General features: G+C 39.4%; 1 protein-coding gene across 1 annotated transcript; it reads right to left on the bottom strand.

Annotated features, from left to right (window-relative positions):
• Positions 1 to 8814: 8814 nt before the first annotated feature.
• LOC117475823 lies at positions 8815 to 10073 on the bottom strand. Its single transcript, XM_034122179.1, has 2 exons — positions 9593 to 10073; positions 8815 to 9367 (listed from the first exon to the last, which is right to left on the bottom strand). Exons 1-2 carry the CDS (start codon positions 10031 to 10033, stop codon positions 8987 to 8989), a joined length of 822 nt encoding a protein of 273 aa, XP_033978070.1. The 5' UTR covers positions 10034 to 10073; the 3' UTR covers positions 8815 to 8986.
• Positions 10074 to 16580: the final 6507 nt, after the last annotated feature.

Consider the following 16580-nt stretch of genomic DNA (forward strand, 5'->3'; position numbering starts at 1 on the left):
ATAATACCACTAACATGTCTGTAGTATTACACAGTAAATAGGCTCAGCAGTTAACACCTTTATTATATATCCTCCTATGTTCCCTTACTATAATTAATTAAAATATTGAACTCACAACACTGTTAATTACAAACTTAACCATTTATCTTTCTATAAATAGTGTTTGTGTTGATGGACGCCATTTTGAAATACAATTGAATGATCTTTTTCAAAGACACATATATGGGGTGGGACACAATAAATAAAGCTTCGCCAGTTTCATGGTGTCATGATGGTATCAGAATAATCACTTACATGTGATGTATAGGATGCTACACAGGTCACCATAAAGATAAAGTGTCAGGAGAAATAAGCAAGATACATTTTCTGTTTAATCGCAATGTAGGTTCTCTTTTATTTATCAGCAGCAGATCAATAAGTGTCAGTAGTATCAAAACAATATAATAACAGTGGCAATATATATATATATATATAATAACAATAGATAGGCTCAGCAGCACACACCTTAGTGCAAAGTGAAGTGTCAGTATTAATAACAGTGGCATATATATATATAATCACAATAATACAAAATGAACTCTCCCAGGTGTAGGCAATTTGGGGTGAAGTGTCTTGCCCAGGGACACAACGACATCCTGACTGCAGTGGGGTTTGAACCTGTGCTCCCCTGATCCGAACACCAACGCACCAGACCACTGCACCACACGCCTCCCAACAAGTCATTGTACAGTTTATCAACGACGACAAGTTTTTCTTAATTTTTGTATTGAAGGCCTGTTGGATTTAATCAGCTCGCTTAGCACTGCCAGAAGCCCAGCCTGAAAGGTATTTTGTTGCTCCACCTCGATTCCTGGGCAATGCAGCAGCCGTTCGTCGTGCATCTCCTTGGCACGCAGGTCCTCATTCTCCTTGCTGACCATGGCACGGCAGTCCATCGCCATGATGGTGTCAAGGAAGCTGTCATCGCGTGCCCACTTTCCTAAGGTGAAATATGCAAGATACAAGATCAGTTTAATCGCAACAACGACACAACATTGTCCAAATACCAGAAGGGGAGCAGCCCATAACAGAGAGCCCCCCACGTCAGAGTCATCACTGTGGGCGATCTCCACCTCTGAGGCCCAATCCCAAACCACTCCCTCGACCCTACCCCTCCGTGACGGAGTGAACTCCGTCTGTAGCCACACTCGCAGCTCAACGAGGCTCCCTCCTGTCAGATGGAGGGAGTAAATACAGCGGCAAGCTTTGGGACAAACTCCCCTCTCTCCGGCAGAAACAGGAAATGCCGTAACTGTATGTAACAACGGTTTCAAATCAGCTTCTCTTAGACAAAAAATGTAAATTAATAACTCAAATAAAACTCCAAACATCTTTCATTGTGTTACTTTTTCTGTAAAGCTCTTTTAGTTTTAAACCTGATGTTTATAAGTTTCTTAGTTTTTGCAACAGTCTGTAAATATACACAACTTTATAATAAAATGCACACATTTACCTTTTTCTAGACTAAACACAGGTATGATCCTAAGTTAAAAAAATATGAGGTTATCATGAGGTTGTTAACATCGCAATTTATCAGTGGATGTTTGCTGGAACTACTTTTTAACAGCGTGTTTCCTGACGGACACACACAGCGTGACTCCGGTCAGGTAGAGACCGGTCTCAAGTCAGCACCGATGCAGACTCGCTGTTTGAGGGCTTGATAGCCCACTCCCCCTCCACACCTCTCCACACTCGTTGGTTTGGAACAGCACTTAATGTGGCGGACCCTCCGCGCGAACGCGCAAACGGAGGGGTAGTGTGTAGGGGCATGTCGTTGTGTCCCCGAGACACTTCACCCCAAAGTGCTCCTGTGGGGATTGCCCACAGTATTGAGTAGGTAAGCTTTGGATAAAAGCGTCTAACAAGTGACATGTAATGATTCAAAAAGCTTTTGGTGGCCATATTGAATAACAAACCAATGTGGTTTACTTGTTATCCACAGTTTAGCTGCTAAATGTTACCTTTACAAAGCTACGCTGAAAACACAGCAAAGTTCATATAACGGTATTAGGTTAGTTGAAACTAATATTTTTATAGTTAAACTCAACACTTTTCTTTGTGCTCCACATATCTAAATGTATAAAGTGTGTTTTCACCTCCGTTCCCTCCTGTTTGCTGCAGTATGGCAGCAGCGGTCAGGATGGGATCCTCTGTGATCAGATAGTGGTCCTGATGGTGTCCGCTGACCGGGCGCAGGCTGCCTACTCTCAGCGGGGGGGAACTGAACGTGGAAACTGTGTTTCTCTGAGGGATCCTCCATGTAGTCTGAGAAGCCTTCTGAGGAAACAAGGTCAAACTATTTAGGATAATACTATGAGAAGGAACAATGTTTAGGCAGTAAATAGAATTTCAATTACATTTCTACTTAAATGTGCAAAAATATTAGAACATCAGTCTTTGTGGCATGCAGGTAATCAACTGTTTAAGCTTTTACCATTAACATGTAGAATGAATGTTGCAAATTACTTGAAATTATAGCAACTACAATCTGTTGTTTACCTCTATGCATTAGCCACAGAGGTAGCATTATGTCCAGCTAGCATGCTAATTGCTAACGATATATTATCGTTTTATCCCGGAGGAGAAAACTAGTTTCTAATCCTGAGAGAAACACCTCGCCTGAAACACACGATTAGTGCCATGAGTTAGTGAAGCAAATTACAGAACATTGCACTTATTCACAAGTCAAAACGTGTTCATAGCGGGCATGGATGAGAATAGCTAGCTAGCTAGATGTTATTAGCCAGCTTGGACCTAACGTTAGCAAGTTCTACCATGGCTAGCTCGATCTACTGAGCAAATAAAAGTACATCTAAGACCAGTATTGTGCAGATTAAAACAGTGCAGTGCATGTATTTTATTTTACCTTCGTAGTCGTCCCGACATGACTTTGCCAGGTCTGCTAACTTTGCTGATCCACTGAAACTGCATGCAGTAGAAGCTTCAGAATGTGGCGCTTCGCGTCCTTCGAGTAAATCGCCAGAAGCGCAGACACATCCTCATCACTCCAATTGATTTATTTAGTGTTGCTATAATAACTGCTTTCACAAAAGGAATCTCTTCGGATGTGCTGTCCAGCGAGGAAATACAATGGCCGCTTACAACAAAAAATTCTGAGTCAAACGGGCGTGGTTTGCATTCCGCACAGCCAATCAGACGTACGAACTACATTCTCCCACGACAGACCCTGCTCTGTAGCAGGGACTGAAAAGCGAGTCTCGCGAACTAAGTTGAGCTACTTTAGTTCCTGGGGCTTTTTGGTGTGAACGCAAATATATCGTAGTTCTGATGAACTATTGTGGGAAAAGTACACCAAAGTACTCCGGTGTGAACGCACCTTATAAGTATCTTTGTAGGAGAAAAAAAAAAATAATAATTTAAGTTACTTCCATAAAACTGGATTGTCTTACCTTTAAGAGTCACAGTCTTAAAGAAAATCTGTTCAGAAAAAGTACTTAACTTTCTACCAGTTGTAAAGTTGTCATACATAAAACTGTATCCAAAAAGTAAGTGAAAGACAACGGGAGAAAAAAAAAAAAAAACTTCCCCTTTTAGAGTCACAGTCTTTAAGAAAATACATTTTATTACAAAATAATTGACATTCTACCAGTTGCCAAATGTTCCTACATTAAAGTGTATCAAAAAAAGTATCTTGGTAGCTGAAAATAACTAAAATATCAGAGAAAACCTACATTATTTAACTGTACAAGTGTTTTTAAAAATAAAAAACGGGGTATTAAAGAAACCCCCATTCCTTACAAAGTACTTCATATTATACCCTTTTGTTAAGTGTTGCATACATCAAAAGTGTATCTAAAAGTATCTTGATAACACAAGAAAAGAGAAAAAAAAGTAAATAAGTGTTAAAAATCACAAAACTTGCCTTTTAGAGAAACAGTCTTTAAGAAAAAATCTAATCAGACAATGTACTTCATTTTCTAGTTTTAAGGTTTTGCATACCTCAAAGTGTGTCTAAAAGTATCTTGGCATGAGAAAAAAGCCAAAATCTGCCTTGTGTCAGTGAATAAGTGTTAAAATCACAAACTTATAGATAAGCTAGAGGCTATTTTAGATTTGTCTATTAGAGTTAAAGGGTTAAATAACATTTTCAACTGCTGTTCATAGTTACTGGATACATAACGAACCTCATCATTATCTCGATTTTCTACTTCCATTTTTATTTAACAGTGAAACGTCTTATTTTAGTACAGTCTAGTCAAAGGAGTTAATACTATTACTATATATGAAAGCAAAAATAAAACACATTTTCATTTGTTATGGTTGCTTAATTGAAAAACACACCATTCGCCACATTTTCAGAAAGACATATTACATTTGACCAAGTTAATGTCGTAGTGCATACAAGGTAATAGACTTAACGATTTGCACTGCTGCTTCTCTCCGCGTTTCATTTACAGTGATCGGTTTATCGTTCAATTCACATTGCCCAAGTAGATGTTTAGGGGTCTCTTGGAAGTAAATGAATGCATTTTTTATATCAGATAAGTGCATTAACATCACTTGCAAATTCTCTATCCTTTCACCCGCAACGATTATAATCTGCTTTGCTTCTTCTTCGGTTTCACCATTATTAGCTCTGAATGTAATCCTTTCTGGGGCTTCTTGTGCTTCTTGTGGTCTGTTGAATACCTGGCATAGGATTTGTTTAGCTGTAAGGACGGGTACCATATAATTGTCTTCAAAAGCTTTGTCTATGTCATCACACGTTTTGGCATATCCTTCGCTGTAATGACAACCGATACTAGAATAGAGATCCTCCAACAGTCTTTTAATACATGTTCTGGCACTGTCGCCAATTTGGGTAATTCCATAGTATCGTGCTTTTTTTCTCATTATATTGAAGCAAAGCTCTGCCATTGCTTTTGGTATTTGTTCAACACATTCGCAGCAGTCGGTTAGCGGTAGATGATCTATAAGATTATTATGATCCGGTAATGGCTCTACAACACTATCAGCATCTTCTATAGTTAGTTGAAATTTCTTCACTTTGTTCCTTTTTCTTTTCACCTTCCTTCTTTTTGTCTTTTTCCGTCCTATTGTCCCTTTTCTTTTCATTCGCAATCTGCGTTTGCTTTTCATTTTTCTTCTCCTTTTCATTTTTCTTTTTCTTTTTCTTCGGTTTTCTTTACTTTTGCTTTTCTTTTCTGCTAATTGTCGTTTGCAATCTTGGCGAGTTGTATGAGATATATTGTTTCTATAAAGGTTATCTATAATACCATCTTTTAAAGAAAGATATTCTTCATATGTCATTTTATCATAGTCCTCTTTTGTCCTAAAGACCTTACATGGATATGATATAGAGGAAAGCTCTTCTTCGGGAACATCCTCTCCCTTACTTTGTAACATCCAGTCATTAACCCATATCCGTTATCCTGGTGATAATAAGGGTAGGCTACAGCAGACTTGGTTTTTCTCAGATCCATGGCTAGTTTTCAACGGTCGTCTTAGCGGGGTCCTTAGTTTTGGATGATTTGCTGAGTGGGGTGGGACTTATTGCGTTGGGTGGGGGGAGTCATCTGTAGAAATGAGAGTTTCTTTCACCCGTATAATGTCCCTCGCTGTTTGACTCTTTTTAAAAAGTTATTTTTCATCTACCATTTTCAACCAAGCAGCATGAGGTCAAATTTAATAAGTAATAGTTTGTCACGATTTTACGGGAAAAAGTCAGAGCGCAATGTCACATCTTAAAGACAGCTTGAACTGGATAGATGGTTAGTCTTTTTTCAAACATACCATATGTTCTGCATGTTAGTATATTTGGCCAATCGGGTTAGGCCCTACTGTCCCCCTCCCTCAATAGGGAAGTCACGCTTTGGGAAGAGGTGTTTAATTTCACAGATCTGACTTGGTTGCTGTTGTGATGGCTGAAGTAAGAGGGACGGGGGAGGAAAATTCAGAGGGTGAAGAAGCAGAAAGATAACTTGTTTGTAAAACGGACAGCACGTCAGTTTCAGGAAAGATGACACCGGTTTTATGCATGACATGCCAAATATCCTGAAGCCCTACAAAAAAAAGAAGTATATTGTGTTGAAAATATCGCAAAAAGTCGTAATATTGTATATGTAATAGTTGCATGTTGTATTTTGATAAAAATCACTGTATATTCAAAAATATAATGGAGAGAAAAAAACAAAATATCACAGTATCTTGAAAAATATGAAAAAGTAATGTTGTGTTAAAATAACATGAAAGAAATCAAAAGTAAAGCATCTAAAAACATATATTTAAAAAAGTAATGTTAGTCATGTCAAGTTATCAAAACTGCATTGTCTCATCGAAACAGTGTTAAAATCACAAACTCTCCATTTAGAGTTTGATTCTTGAAGAAAACTCAATTCATTACAAATGAATGAATATTTTACCAAGTTATAAAGTTGTGCATCCATTAAAGTGTAACTATAAGTATCTTTGTAGGAGAAAAAACGAAAATCATTTAAGTTATTTCCAGAAAACTGGATTGTTTTACTAAAACCCCAAAGTGCCTTTAAGAGTCACAGTCTTAAAGAAAATCTGTTCGTCTTAGGCGCCGTTTACACGAGGAGAAAACGGCTTGTATCTGCATAGTTTCGCGTGCGTATAGCCCTATTATTTAGACGAGGCCGATAGAAACTGACCACACAAACGATAACGGGTCCCAAGGTGGATAGATTTGCAAACGAAACGCTCTGGGGGGTCAACCGAGTCCGTTTAATCGCCTCTATACGAATATTGCCTGGAAAATAACGACAGCCCCGCCTCTTCGCACCTCTTCCCACCTCTCCCCCGCCTCATTGCTGATTTGTTTCTACAACAACAACAACAAGAATGGCGGATCACAGGGTTGCTGTTGTGCTCCAGACGCTACTGACCATGATTAATATGTTAGTGCTACAACTACGGTGCTTCTACGACAACCACAAGCAACTAGTGGACATGAAGAACCACATACACGACATGTGGCTAAATCCACCGCGGAGAACAACCAGAAGGGCGACCAGGAGAAAGTTTTGGGTAAGACCGGGCAGAACTAGCAGTTGGTGGGACAATTTTGTCAATGGCGTTGTCGTGGACGATGAATGGAGGGAGAACTTCCGCATGTCCAAAGCCTCTGTTGTTGCCCTGACTGAAGAACTGCGCCCATATATCGAGAAGAAAACTACAAACATGAGGGCGCCAATTGATCCACTGAAAAGGGTTGCTGCGGTTCTTTATTACCTGAGCGACGAGGGAAGGCTACGGAAGACTGCTAACGCCTTCGGAGTTTCCCGCCCGTCTTTGTCCCTCATTATTAGGGAGACATGCAGAGCGATCACCATCCACCTGGGTCCAAAATACATCAAGCTGCCTTTTACTGAGCCCGAGACCGCGGATCTGGTTGAGGGGTTCCATTGTACACATGGCATGCCACAATGTTTAGGAGCAGTGGACGGAACCCACATCGAAATCAAGCAGCCATCTAACGACTCCACTAGTTACATCAACAGGAAAGGAAAATATTCCTTTAATGTACAGGCTGTCTGTGATTACAGGTACCGATTCATGGATGTCGTGGTAAAGTGGCCTGGGAGTGTGCATGATGCACGGGTCTTTGCTAATTCCAAGCTAAACATGTACTTAAAAACTGGAAAGATCCCTGCTCTGAAAAAACAGATTGTGGACGAAGAGGAGGCCATACCATGTATGTACATAGACTGTACATTTTTTTTAAAGGTGTTTATTAAGATGTGATAAACATTCTTTGTTACATTCCCTGTCCTCACTGTGCAGCTCCTTCAGCGACAGGCTGCTGTACAATATTCATATACCTGGCTAGGTATATGTACCTGGCTGCTAAATCTGAGGACTGTTACAGGATTTTTTGTATTATATCCTAACTGTTTTTAGTACTTTTTAATGCATGTCACATGTGTGAAACTAAGCAAATAACTATGTGATTCTCCAATGTCAAAAGTGTGAAACTAAAAATAAAATTGGCTGCAACCACTTCCAGACTTTCTTTGAACTTAATGTGCAACAAATGTCATCATCCTCATGAATGAAGTTATATGGCCCATTCTACCGAGTCAGGTTGTCCATATATATTTTGTACCGTATTTATTTACACATATAGTAAAAGAACCGTACATTTTGATATGGTATTTTCAGACTGTATTGGCCACTAGCGAAACATAGTACATACACTGTAGTAAAAAACTATTATATTAACCTGTTAAGATTGTGTTACCTTCCCTTCTCTAAATAGTATTTTAACCAATATTTGAGGATTTTCAGTAAAAGTAATATAAGCAAATGTTGAATCAAAGTTGAATTTATACAATTCATAAAAATCATAATGCAAACTTTCTTTGTGAAATGCATAATACTGATCATATTGATTCCAGAGATGAAATAGAAGGGAATGAGGCTATAATGGGTAATTTTTTTGGTATTTTGAGCAAAACACTTCATAGACATGTTTTTTATATATCTGAGACTATAATATATGCCTAACAATAGTTTGGGCTTTACCATTAAGGCCCAATGTGACATATCACAGTTCAGATATTTGACACTAGGGGGGGGTTACTTTTCATAAATGTGGTGTATTTAGTCAAAATTAGGTTTACAAGGTGAAAAGGACTTACAGCCTCCCACACACTGATATAGATATCTCACTGACTGTAATGAGGGAGAAGGAAAGAGAGTGAGGAGAGTGCTTGCGGAGTACATTGACCCTTACATGAAAGACAAGACTGTTCTTTTATTTTAATAAGGTTTTTTATTAATAACATTATTTATAAATGTGTACACAGTAAAAGGGAAAAAAATACCTTTGCTAGCTAAAAAAAAAAGGCTTAAAAAAAAAGTGATTCTCCATTTGTACAAAGTCTGGTGGAGTTAAAAATAAAAATGTTTACAGACTTCCTTTGACCAAAAAGTGCTGTGAAAAAAAAAGAAGCTCACTGCTTTACTGCTCCTCCTCATCCAGTGACCGCCTGAATGAATATGGAGGAGATTGTTGCTGTGGGGTGTGTGGTACAGAGGGGTTTAATCTTGGTGTGGCCGTGTGTGGCCTTCGGGGTGGGTATGAGGGCACCTGGAAGTGTCCATATCCACTGTTGTTAGTATGAACTTGCATGAACTGGCTCATCAGGGAAAGGCCATTCTGTACAGTCACATTAATGTTGTCCATGGTGTTGTTCATACGATCCATGCTGGCTGCGCTGCGGCTGGTTGCTTCCTCCATTAAGTCCAACATCCGGCTTTTTAATCGCAGCTCTTCCTGCACCGCATGTTCAGCTGGAAGCTTCCTCTTCATGCGGTCACTTCTGTGGCCGTCCAGCCGTGCCTATAATAAACCAGAGAAAGTTTGAATTAATACACAATAGGACCATAGCCACCAGATAACAGAACACAAAAGGCATGTTGTGAAATAGCTCTCAATACATTTTACAAATAAAACAGCTCTAAATACTTTCTAATTTTACCAAGCTTAAACCGGTTCAGTTTTTCAGTGGAAGGTACTGCATCATAGTATATAGCAAGCCCTTTAAGATTGAAATCATGAACATACCTGGAGCAGATCCCTGCGATGACTCACAACCGCAGCAGTTGGCAGAGTTCCGTTGGATCTACTCGACTCTGGCAAATCCGTGGAATGCTCCAAACTCGGGGATGAACTTGGTCCGGGCGACGACTCTTCCATGTCGAACAAGTCCCCTTGTACCTGTTTTAGTTTCGCTGTAAGCTGGCCCTGTGAAATTGTGTTCTTCTCGTGAGGGAAATCTTTTTCAGTCGGGGTCCTCGGATATTGCGCCTGAAATAAGTCGGCTATCTCCGTATATTTAGGCTTGCAGGACTCCCAGTCTACATTATCCTGTATTTTTGTCGTCTTATACTCAAGTGTTACACTTAAAAGAAGTTCCACCTCGTTGTCGGACCACGAAAATAGCTCCTTTCTTGCGCGAATAACAGCCATCTTCGTTTGTTTGTTTTGTTTGTGCCTCACACACATCCGGGGGGGATCTTATACTCGCTGCTTTTGGTGTATTTTGTGGCGGAAGTTACAGCGCCACTTACAGTCCCGCCATATGTACTACAGCTTTCGAGCGGTCTCGTGTGGAAGTACAGCGCCACTTACAGTCCCAGCATATGTACTACAGAGTTTCCAGCGGCCTCGTTTGAACAGACACGTTAAATGAAACAAATGCATGTGAACGGAAGACTTTTTTGAATACGAATACTGTGCATAAAACGCAAACGGCCTCGTGTGAGCGGGGCCTTAGTGGGGGTCCTTAGTTTTGGATGATTTGCTAATTGGGGTGGGACTTATTGCGTTGAATGTCTGTATATTCAAAAATATAATGGAAAAAAAACAAAATATCACAGTATGTTGAAAAATATTAAAAAAGTAATGTTAGTCAAGTCAAGTTATCAAAACTGCATTGTTTCATCGAAACAGTGTTAAAATCACAAACTCTCCATTAGAGTTTGATTCTTGAAGAAAACTCAATTCGTTACAAATGAATGAATATTTTACCAAGTTATAAAGTTTTCCATACATAAACGTGTATCTTACAGTTCCTTTGCGAGAGAATTACGCACAAATCTGTCATATCAAAAACATTCTATTGCAGTATTTTATCTGTTTTATGTGCACTGTTGGAGGAGCCTGTGACCTATGTTTTTTCATTGACATATCTACACTGTAGCTGATGGGCATATGCCATAAAGCCTTGAAACTTGAAAACTTAAAATGATCAGAAACTGCATTGTCTCACTGAAAACAGCTCTAAAGAAAACCCAATTCCAATAAAAGTTTTAGGTGACTTAGTGAATGAGAATTAATGGCTGATAGCAAGATCAGGAGGTGACAGGCAGGGGGGAGGGGAGGGAGTGGGAGGGGGTGTGAGGGGAGACTCTTCTCTTTTCTCCATACCTGCAGCTATTTCTAATATTACCCCCACCCCGCCTCATATAACTTCATATAGGGATTATTTTATTAATGGGGTGATGTAATTAAACATCAGAAGACAAGAATAGTCAATTATAATGTCTACACATAATGTGTAGCAAGAGATGTCCTGTATGGGTTGATTGCGCGTTGATCTGTTGGTAATGCCTCGGGGTTCCGGTGGGCATGTAAACAAAATGCATAATGCTGTGCTATACTTTGTGGCCTCACCCCGTTGCATAGTGACGCTTATTGTTTAGGTGTCTTTTTAATAAGCAGGTAGTCATATCATTAGCTAGAACTAGCTATATCTGATCGTTATGAACATAAACGCTAGTAAAGTCTAATCTGACGGGAGAGACCCGGTGCTGCGGACTAATCGACATGCATCTCTGCATGCGGTGAGCGGAACAAAACACACTCTTCAGATATCACACGTAGCTATTTTAATTACCTCTCAAACTACCTAAACTATTTATAGATATGTTTAGTTTTACTGTCGGGTCACTCATTATCGGATCCGCGAGCTGCATGATACTGGCGTATGTCAGGAGAGGGGGAGAGCGCTCCGTTTATTATTCCCGTGTTATTGTAAATTACTGTACACGTTTGAATAGTTAATTGTCTACTATAATTAGTTGGTTTAATATCGAATCATATCAATTTGTTTCAAAGCTCAATAAATAACATAGAAGACCTTTGACCAGCACTTTTCTAATTTTGTCCGCAAGATTTAAACTGTAACCGACATGTTGACCGGACAGGAGGGGGGAGGAGGAGGGGGGTTGAGAGGGGTGGGGGCTGAGAGGGGTGGGGGCTGAGAGGGGTGGGGTCTGAGAGGGGTGGGGGCGACAGGGGCGGATGTGACACCTGTATGTGAGGGGGAGGGGGGGTGGGCTGAGAGGGGTGGGGGCTGAGAGGGGTGGGGGGCTACCGGGCGGATGTAACACCTGTACGCGATAACACCTCGAACAAAGGGGCTCATTAGCATATCAAAGGGGGGCTCATTAGCATAATTAGGGGGCGGGACTTGGAAGGTGTGACCTGTCACTTTTTTATGCATACTAATGTGATTGAAGCGGGATATGTAATACTACTCTCCTGTGTTTTACGAGTGACTTATCAAGTCTTGGCAAATGGCATAAAACACGATTAAACGTGATAGTAGGCTATATAGAAATGCAAAACGGCGTCAGTTTAGACGTAATTCTGTCCTCCTGCTTACCGCATCATTTATGAGAAAACATTTCATAACATTAACACTGTAACACAACATATTCGAGGTGGTTTTAAATAACATATCCGTATTTATTTATTTCTCCAAGTTATGTTTTTGTGTGCACTGAGGAGTCTCAAACAGGCGTTTGTTTAATCATTTTAAGATTGGCTTTAATCAATGTTTGAAAATGAATTCTTCATATTTGATAAATGAGAGGTAACATTTTATTTATGGTATTATTTCCACATATTTCTCTCCATTCTTCCTTCTGCCAACGGTGTCGCAGTTTCTCGTCTCTCCCGTTGTTGTGCTTAGTGCGTACGCATGGGTTAGAGTTTGCGTGGAGGACCACACATTTTCCCGTCAAGTTAGAATTTTATAAATCGCAAACATTGCGTAGAAACTGGCGTACGCCATTTTTTGAGCGTATATCCCTTTATAAATGAGGCCCCAGGTCTTTGATTGACTGTGGGCCGTCATACCTGTCAAATACCATGACCACACATTTAATTTCTTGTTTTCTATATATGTATATATATATATATATATAATATGTATCAAACACTCAGTATGATTTTGTGAACGGGTGTGTCAATGCAGGTGCATTTAAAAAAGTGCAGATCTGTAATGAGGACCCAGCTCTGAAGAATAACACAAGTGTTATAACCTAAAGCAAAACAAATGTCCCAAACTACAGGAAGTACGTGAGGAGTAGTGGAAACAAGACTGCACTGTGCATGTTTGTGAGCAACTACATTGTCACTGCTGCCCCACAGAGACTACACTCAGGATTTGACGAAGGGGAGGAGGTGAAGAGCATCTACACAGCAGGAGTCAGCAGTTTGCCATCACTGTACAGTGATCAGGAGGAGACAGACACAAGGATGGTGCTCCATGCCATCTTGCAGAGTCATATTCCCGCATCATTGTGAGGTCTGATGACACAGGTGTGGAAGTATTGCTCATATATTATGACCCAGAATCCTCAGCTATCGTTTAGGACTACACCATGTGCTTTGTTTGACAAACCCCGTGATTAGTTCTCAAGCTCTGTGATTGGTTGACCTCCAACTGTATTCCTTATGATAAAAAGATCGTAAAAGATCAAATCATACTTTATTCAGCAGTGCTTGCTTTACTCTTTGAAAGTCATCACATGAATGCATTGTAATGAATGGTTTGGCTGCATTAAACATTACACATCTGTCGTAGTTCTTTATTTATCTACAGAGATCGGGCCTCAGAATAGACCGGAAACTATTCTTTTACCGTTCTGTTTTAATTTCACAATAAAGTTAGTAGTAATATTTTGTTTTGATATTATTGTTTTTTATTAACTACTAGACCGCTGGGTCATGTTAAGACCATCTTTTCTGTGTTGCTGTGGGTTTTTTCCATCGCTTTTGTGTTACAAATATCAAAACAATAACAGAATATATCCGTCGTAAACTAAACCAGAAACAGCAGTATATTTTATTTTGTTAACACTGTAAACTTGACAGCTTTTTAACCCGCACCTCCTACTGGTTAAAGCACGTTGTTACACGTTTAGAGTCATTGCAATGCAGGTAGATTGTGTTGCTTTTTAATGACTGTTTAAAATGCCTTTTTCTTAATGTCTTTCATTTTTGTAAAGCACTTTTGAATGTGTTATATTTTATGAAAACATTTAAATATTAAGAGTATATACAAAATAGGAGGAAAGTAGAAGGTCAATGATAGAAATATAGAATAGAAAATATCTAGAAGATACTGTAAATGGTATCTAGAATAAAACAGTTTAGTGCCGGATGTACAAAGATATTAATAGGAGGATGTGCAAAACAGACAAACTAATTAGGCTTTATTTAAACATTAAATAATACTTTAGGTTAAGGTCTTCTTTTAAATACATGTAAGCAAAAAGCTTTGGGGGTATCTATATTAAGCCTGACAAAGTACTTCAAGTTTAATATATTGCATGGTTTGTTCCTTTCCTGCAATGTTAACTATGTTGAAGCACTTATTTTAACCGATATTATACATATTTATTATACTTTTATAAGATGTATGTAGATAGAATAAGAAATGTGCAGAATTTAGGAGGGGGGTAGGACACGTTCGAGTCTTGATCATAGACTGGTCTTGATTTGGATAGTGTGCCGTCGATGGGTTTCATTCCATTTCAAAGTGCTGTTTGACGCGGTGTAAACTTCGCGCACTGCCACTCCAACATCCAATCACAGACACGGGGTTTGTCAAACAAAGCACATGGTGTAGTCCTAAACGATAGCTGAGGATTCTGGGTAGTGTAGTGTCTTCTGCCATCCTAAACTCCGAAAAATATTTGTTTCTCCGAATCGAAGGGGAAAAATACAAAAGCATTGCACACAATTTAAACCAATCAATGTTGTGTAATTAACAAGGATAATCTGGTGTTTTTGAGTTGATGAGTAGTGCACATATCACTGTAAAATCAATCGACAGTAAGGAGAATACTTACTTCCGGGTGTACAATTCTCCGTTATCCAATGGGAATGGACGCTCACATTGCCTTTAAGGGCCGCCGACATGGACCGATGCCGTGCTTCCCTGAGCGTCAAATACCGCCGCCGATGGGAATACATTGCAATCAGTTGAAAGCTCTTTGCGTCCGTTTATGAAGCTGAAGGAGCCTCGGCGCGTCACAACTGCACGCCACGGGACCCTGACCAAGCGTCGCTCCTGGACGTTTAGGGAGTGAGAGTGTGTTGGCTGGGACTCCCAGCAGCTTCTACTGAAGCCTTCCGAGTAAATCGCCAGAACGCCGACACCTCCTCATCTCCACCGCTCCCATGTTTTCTTTTGTGTTGCCATAAGTTAGTCTCTCTGCGTTTGTGCGCTGGGCTAATGCTAATAATGCTAATGCGAGGATAATAAAATGGCGGCTTCACAAAACTTTTTGGGAGTTTTACGGGCCGTGGTTTGTAATCCGCCCAGCCAATCAGACATAGGAACGTTTTTCTCCCACGAAAGTCCCTGCTCTCTAGCAGGGACGGAAAAGGGGGTAAAAAAGGTTCTGATTAACTAATTTTAGTTCCGGCTCTTTTTGGTGTGAACGCGACATTTCGGAACTATATCGGAACTAAAGTGGGAAAAGTACTGCGGTGTGAACGCGGCTCATGACTACAAAAGAGAAGGAGCTGGGACTTCCTGCATCCAGGGCTCTGTTTCAACGTGTGTCCTTTTTGTTACTTAAACTTAGAAGTACTTTCACCACAAACATTGAAGATGGTAGAACACTTAATATGAGTCGTTGACTTATTTGTGTGAAAATAATTCCCATGGGTGATTGTAAATATAATTTGATTTTAAATGTTTAATATGTGTGCATCCCACTTTACTTTACTAAATACTGTTTTTATTTTGTCACTATAATTATTGTCTCTTTACTATGTAATTTCCCCTCAGAGACTCTCATACATTTATTTCGAGGCAAACTGATCTGTATCTGATCATTTATTAAAACCCTAAAATTATAACCTGAGACACGCAGTCTAAGTCATTTTCTACTCTACCCAGAAAAAAAGCGCACAGCCACTAATAATGTTAATACATTTATTAATGTAAAATACAAATATCATGAAGGCCTGAAAAACCAGGCATCCATTTCAAGAACACATCAAGTATGCATCAGCTATACAGATCAGGGCTGAGTGCTGCCCTCAGTGTTGTGGAGCAGGTTGTAGACGTCCACAGCCCACCGGAAGGTTCCACTGTAGCAGATCTTTCTCCCTCTGATGGTCTGGACTCTGCACAACATACAGTAGAGAAACATAGAATTAGCACTTGTCATGAAAATCAATTTCGATGAAGTTTATTTGCGGTTGATGGTGTAAATCTCCACACAAGCAGTGGGGGAAGAAGTATTCAGCAATTTTACTTGAGTAAAAGTAGCTATAACATTTCTTTTTTTTCTTTTTTTTGTATACTCTAGTACAAGAAAAACACTGCATTCAAACACAAAACATACGTGAAATACTAAAAACTACTATGAAAAGTACTCGTTACGCTTATTTGAATTATTTTGTATACGGCTGCAGGATGTTTTAAACTATAATTCATTTATAAATGTTTGTACTTGATAAAAATCGAAATCTATAAAGTCACTAAAGCTACCAATAAATGTAGTGAGATTAAATGCACAATATCAGTGGAGTAGTTAAGCATACAATAAAAACATACTGTGCACATACCTCAAAATTCTACATTACATTAAACCACTGGATATAAATACCAGTCAAGACCATAACTGAAGTAATAATACTACTTTGATCACAACAGTGATGAACAGTGATTTAGTTTTTTATAGTGGATGTTGTGGCTTGGTGATGTTGCCGTCTGGAGGTCATGGATTATCATCTTTCTATT

The sequence above is a fragment of the Trematomus bernacchii genome, unplaced genomic scaffold (genome assembly GCF_902827165.1).
Source record: "Trematomus bernacchii unplaced genomic scaffold, fTreBer1.1, whole genome shotgun sequence".
Lineage (NCBI taxonomy): Eukaryota > Metazoa > Chordata > Actinopteri > Perciformes > Nototheniidae > Trematomus > Trematomus bernacchii.

What these genes read in the sequence shown, in the direction of transcription:
- LOC117475823 (XM_034122179.1), bottom strand. Translation starts at nt 10,033, where the DNA reads ATGTGTGTGAGGCACAAACAAAACAAACAAACGAAGATGGCTGTTATT. An exon ending in ATCGCAGGGATCTGCTCCAG is followed by an intron (nt 9,368 to 9,592) that starts GTATGTTCATGA and finishes GGTTTATTATAG; the next exon opens with GCACGGCTGGACGGCCACAG.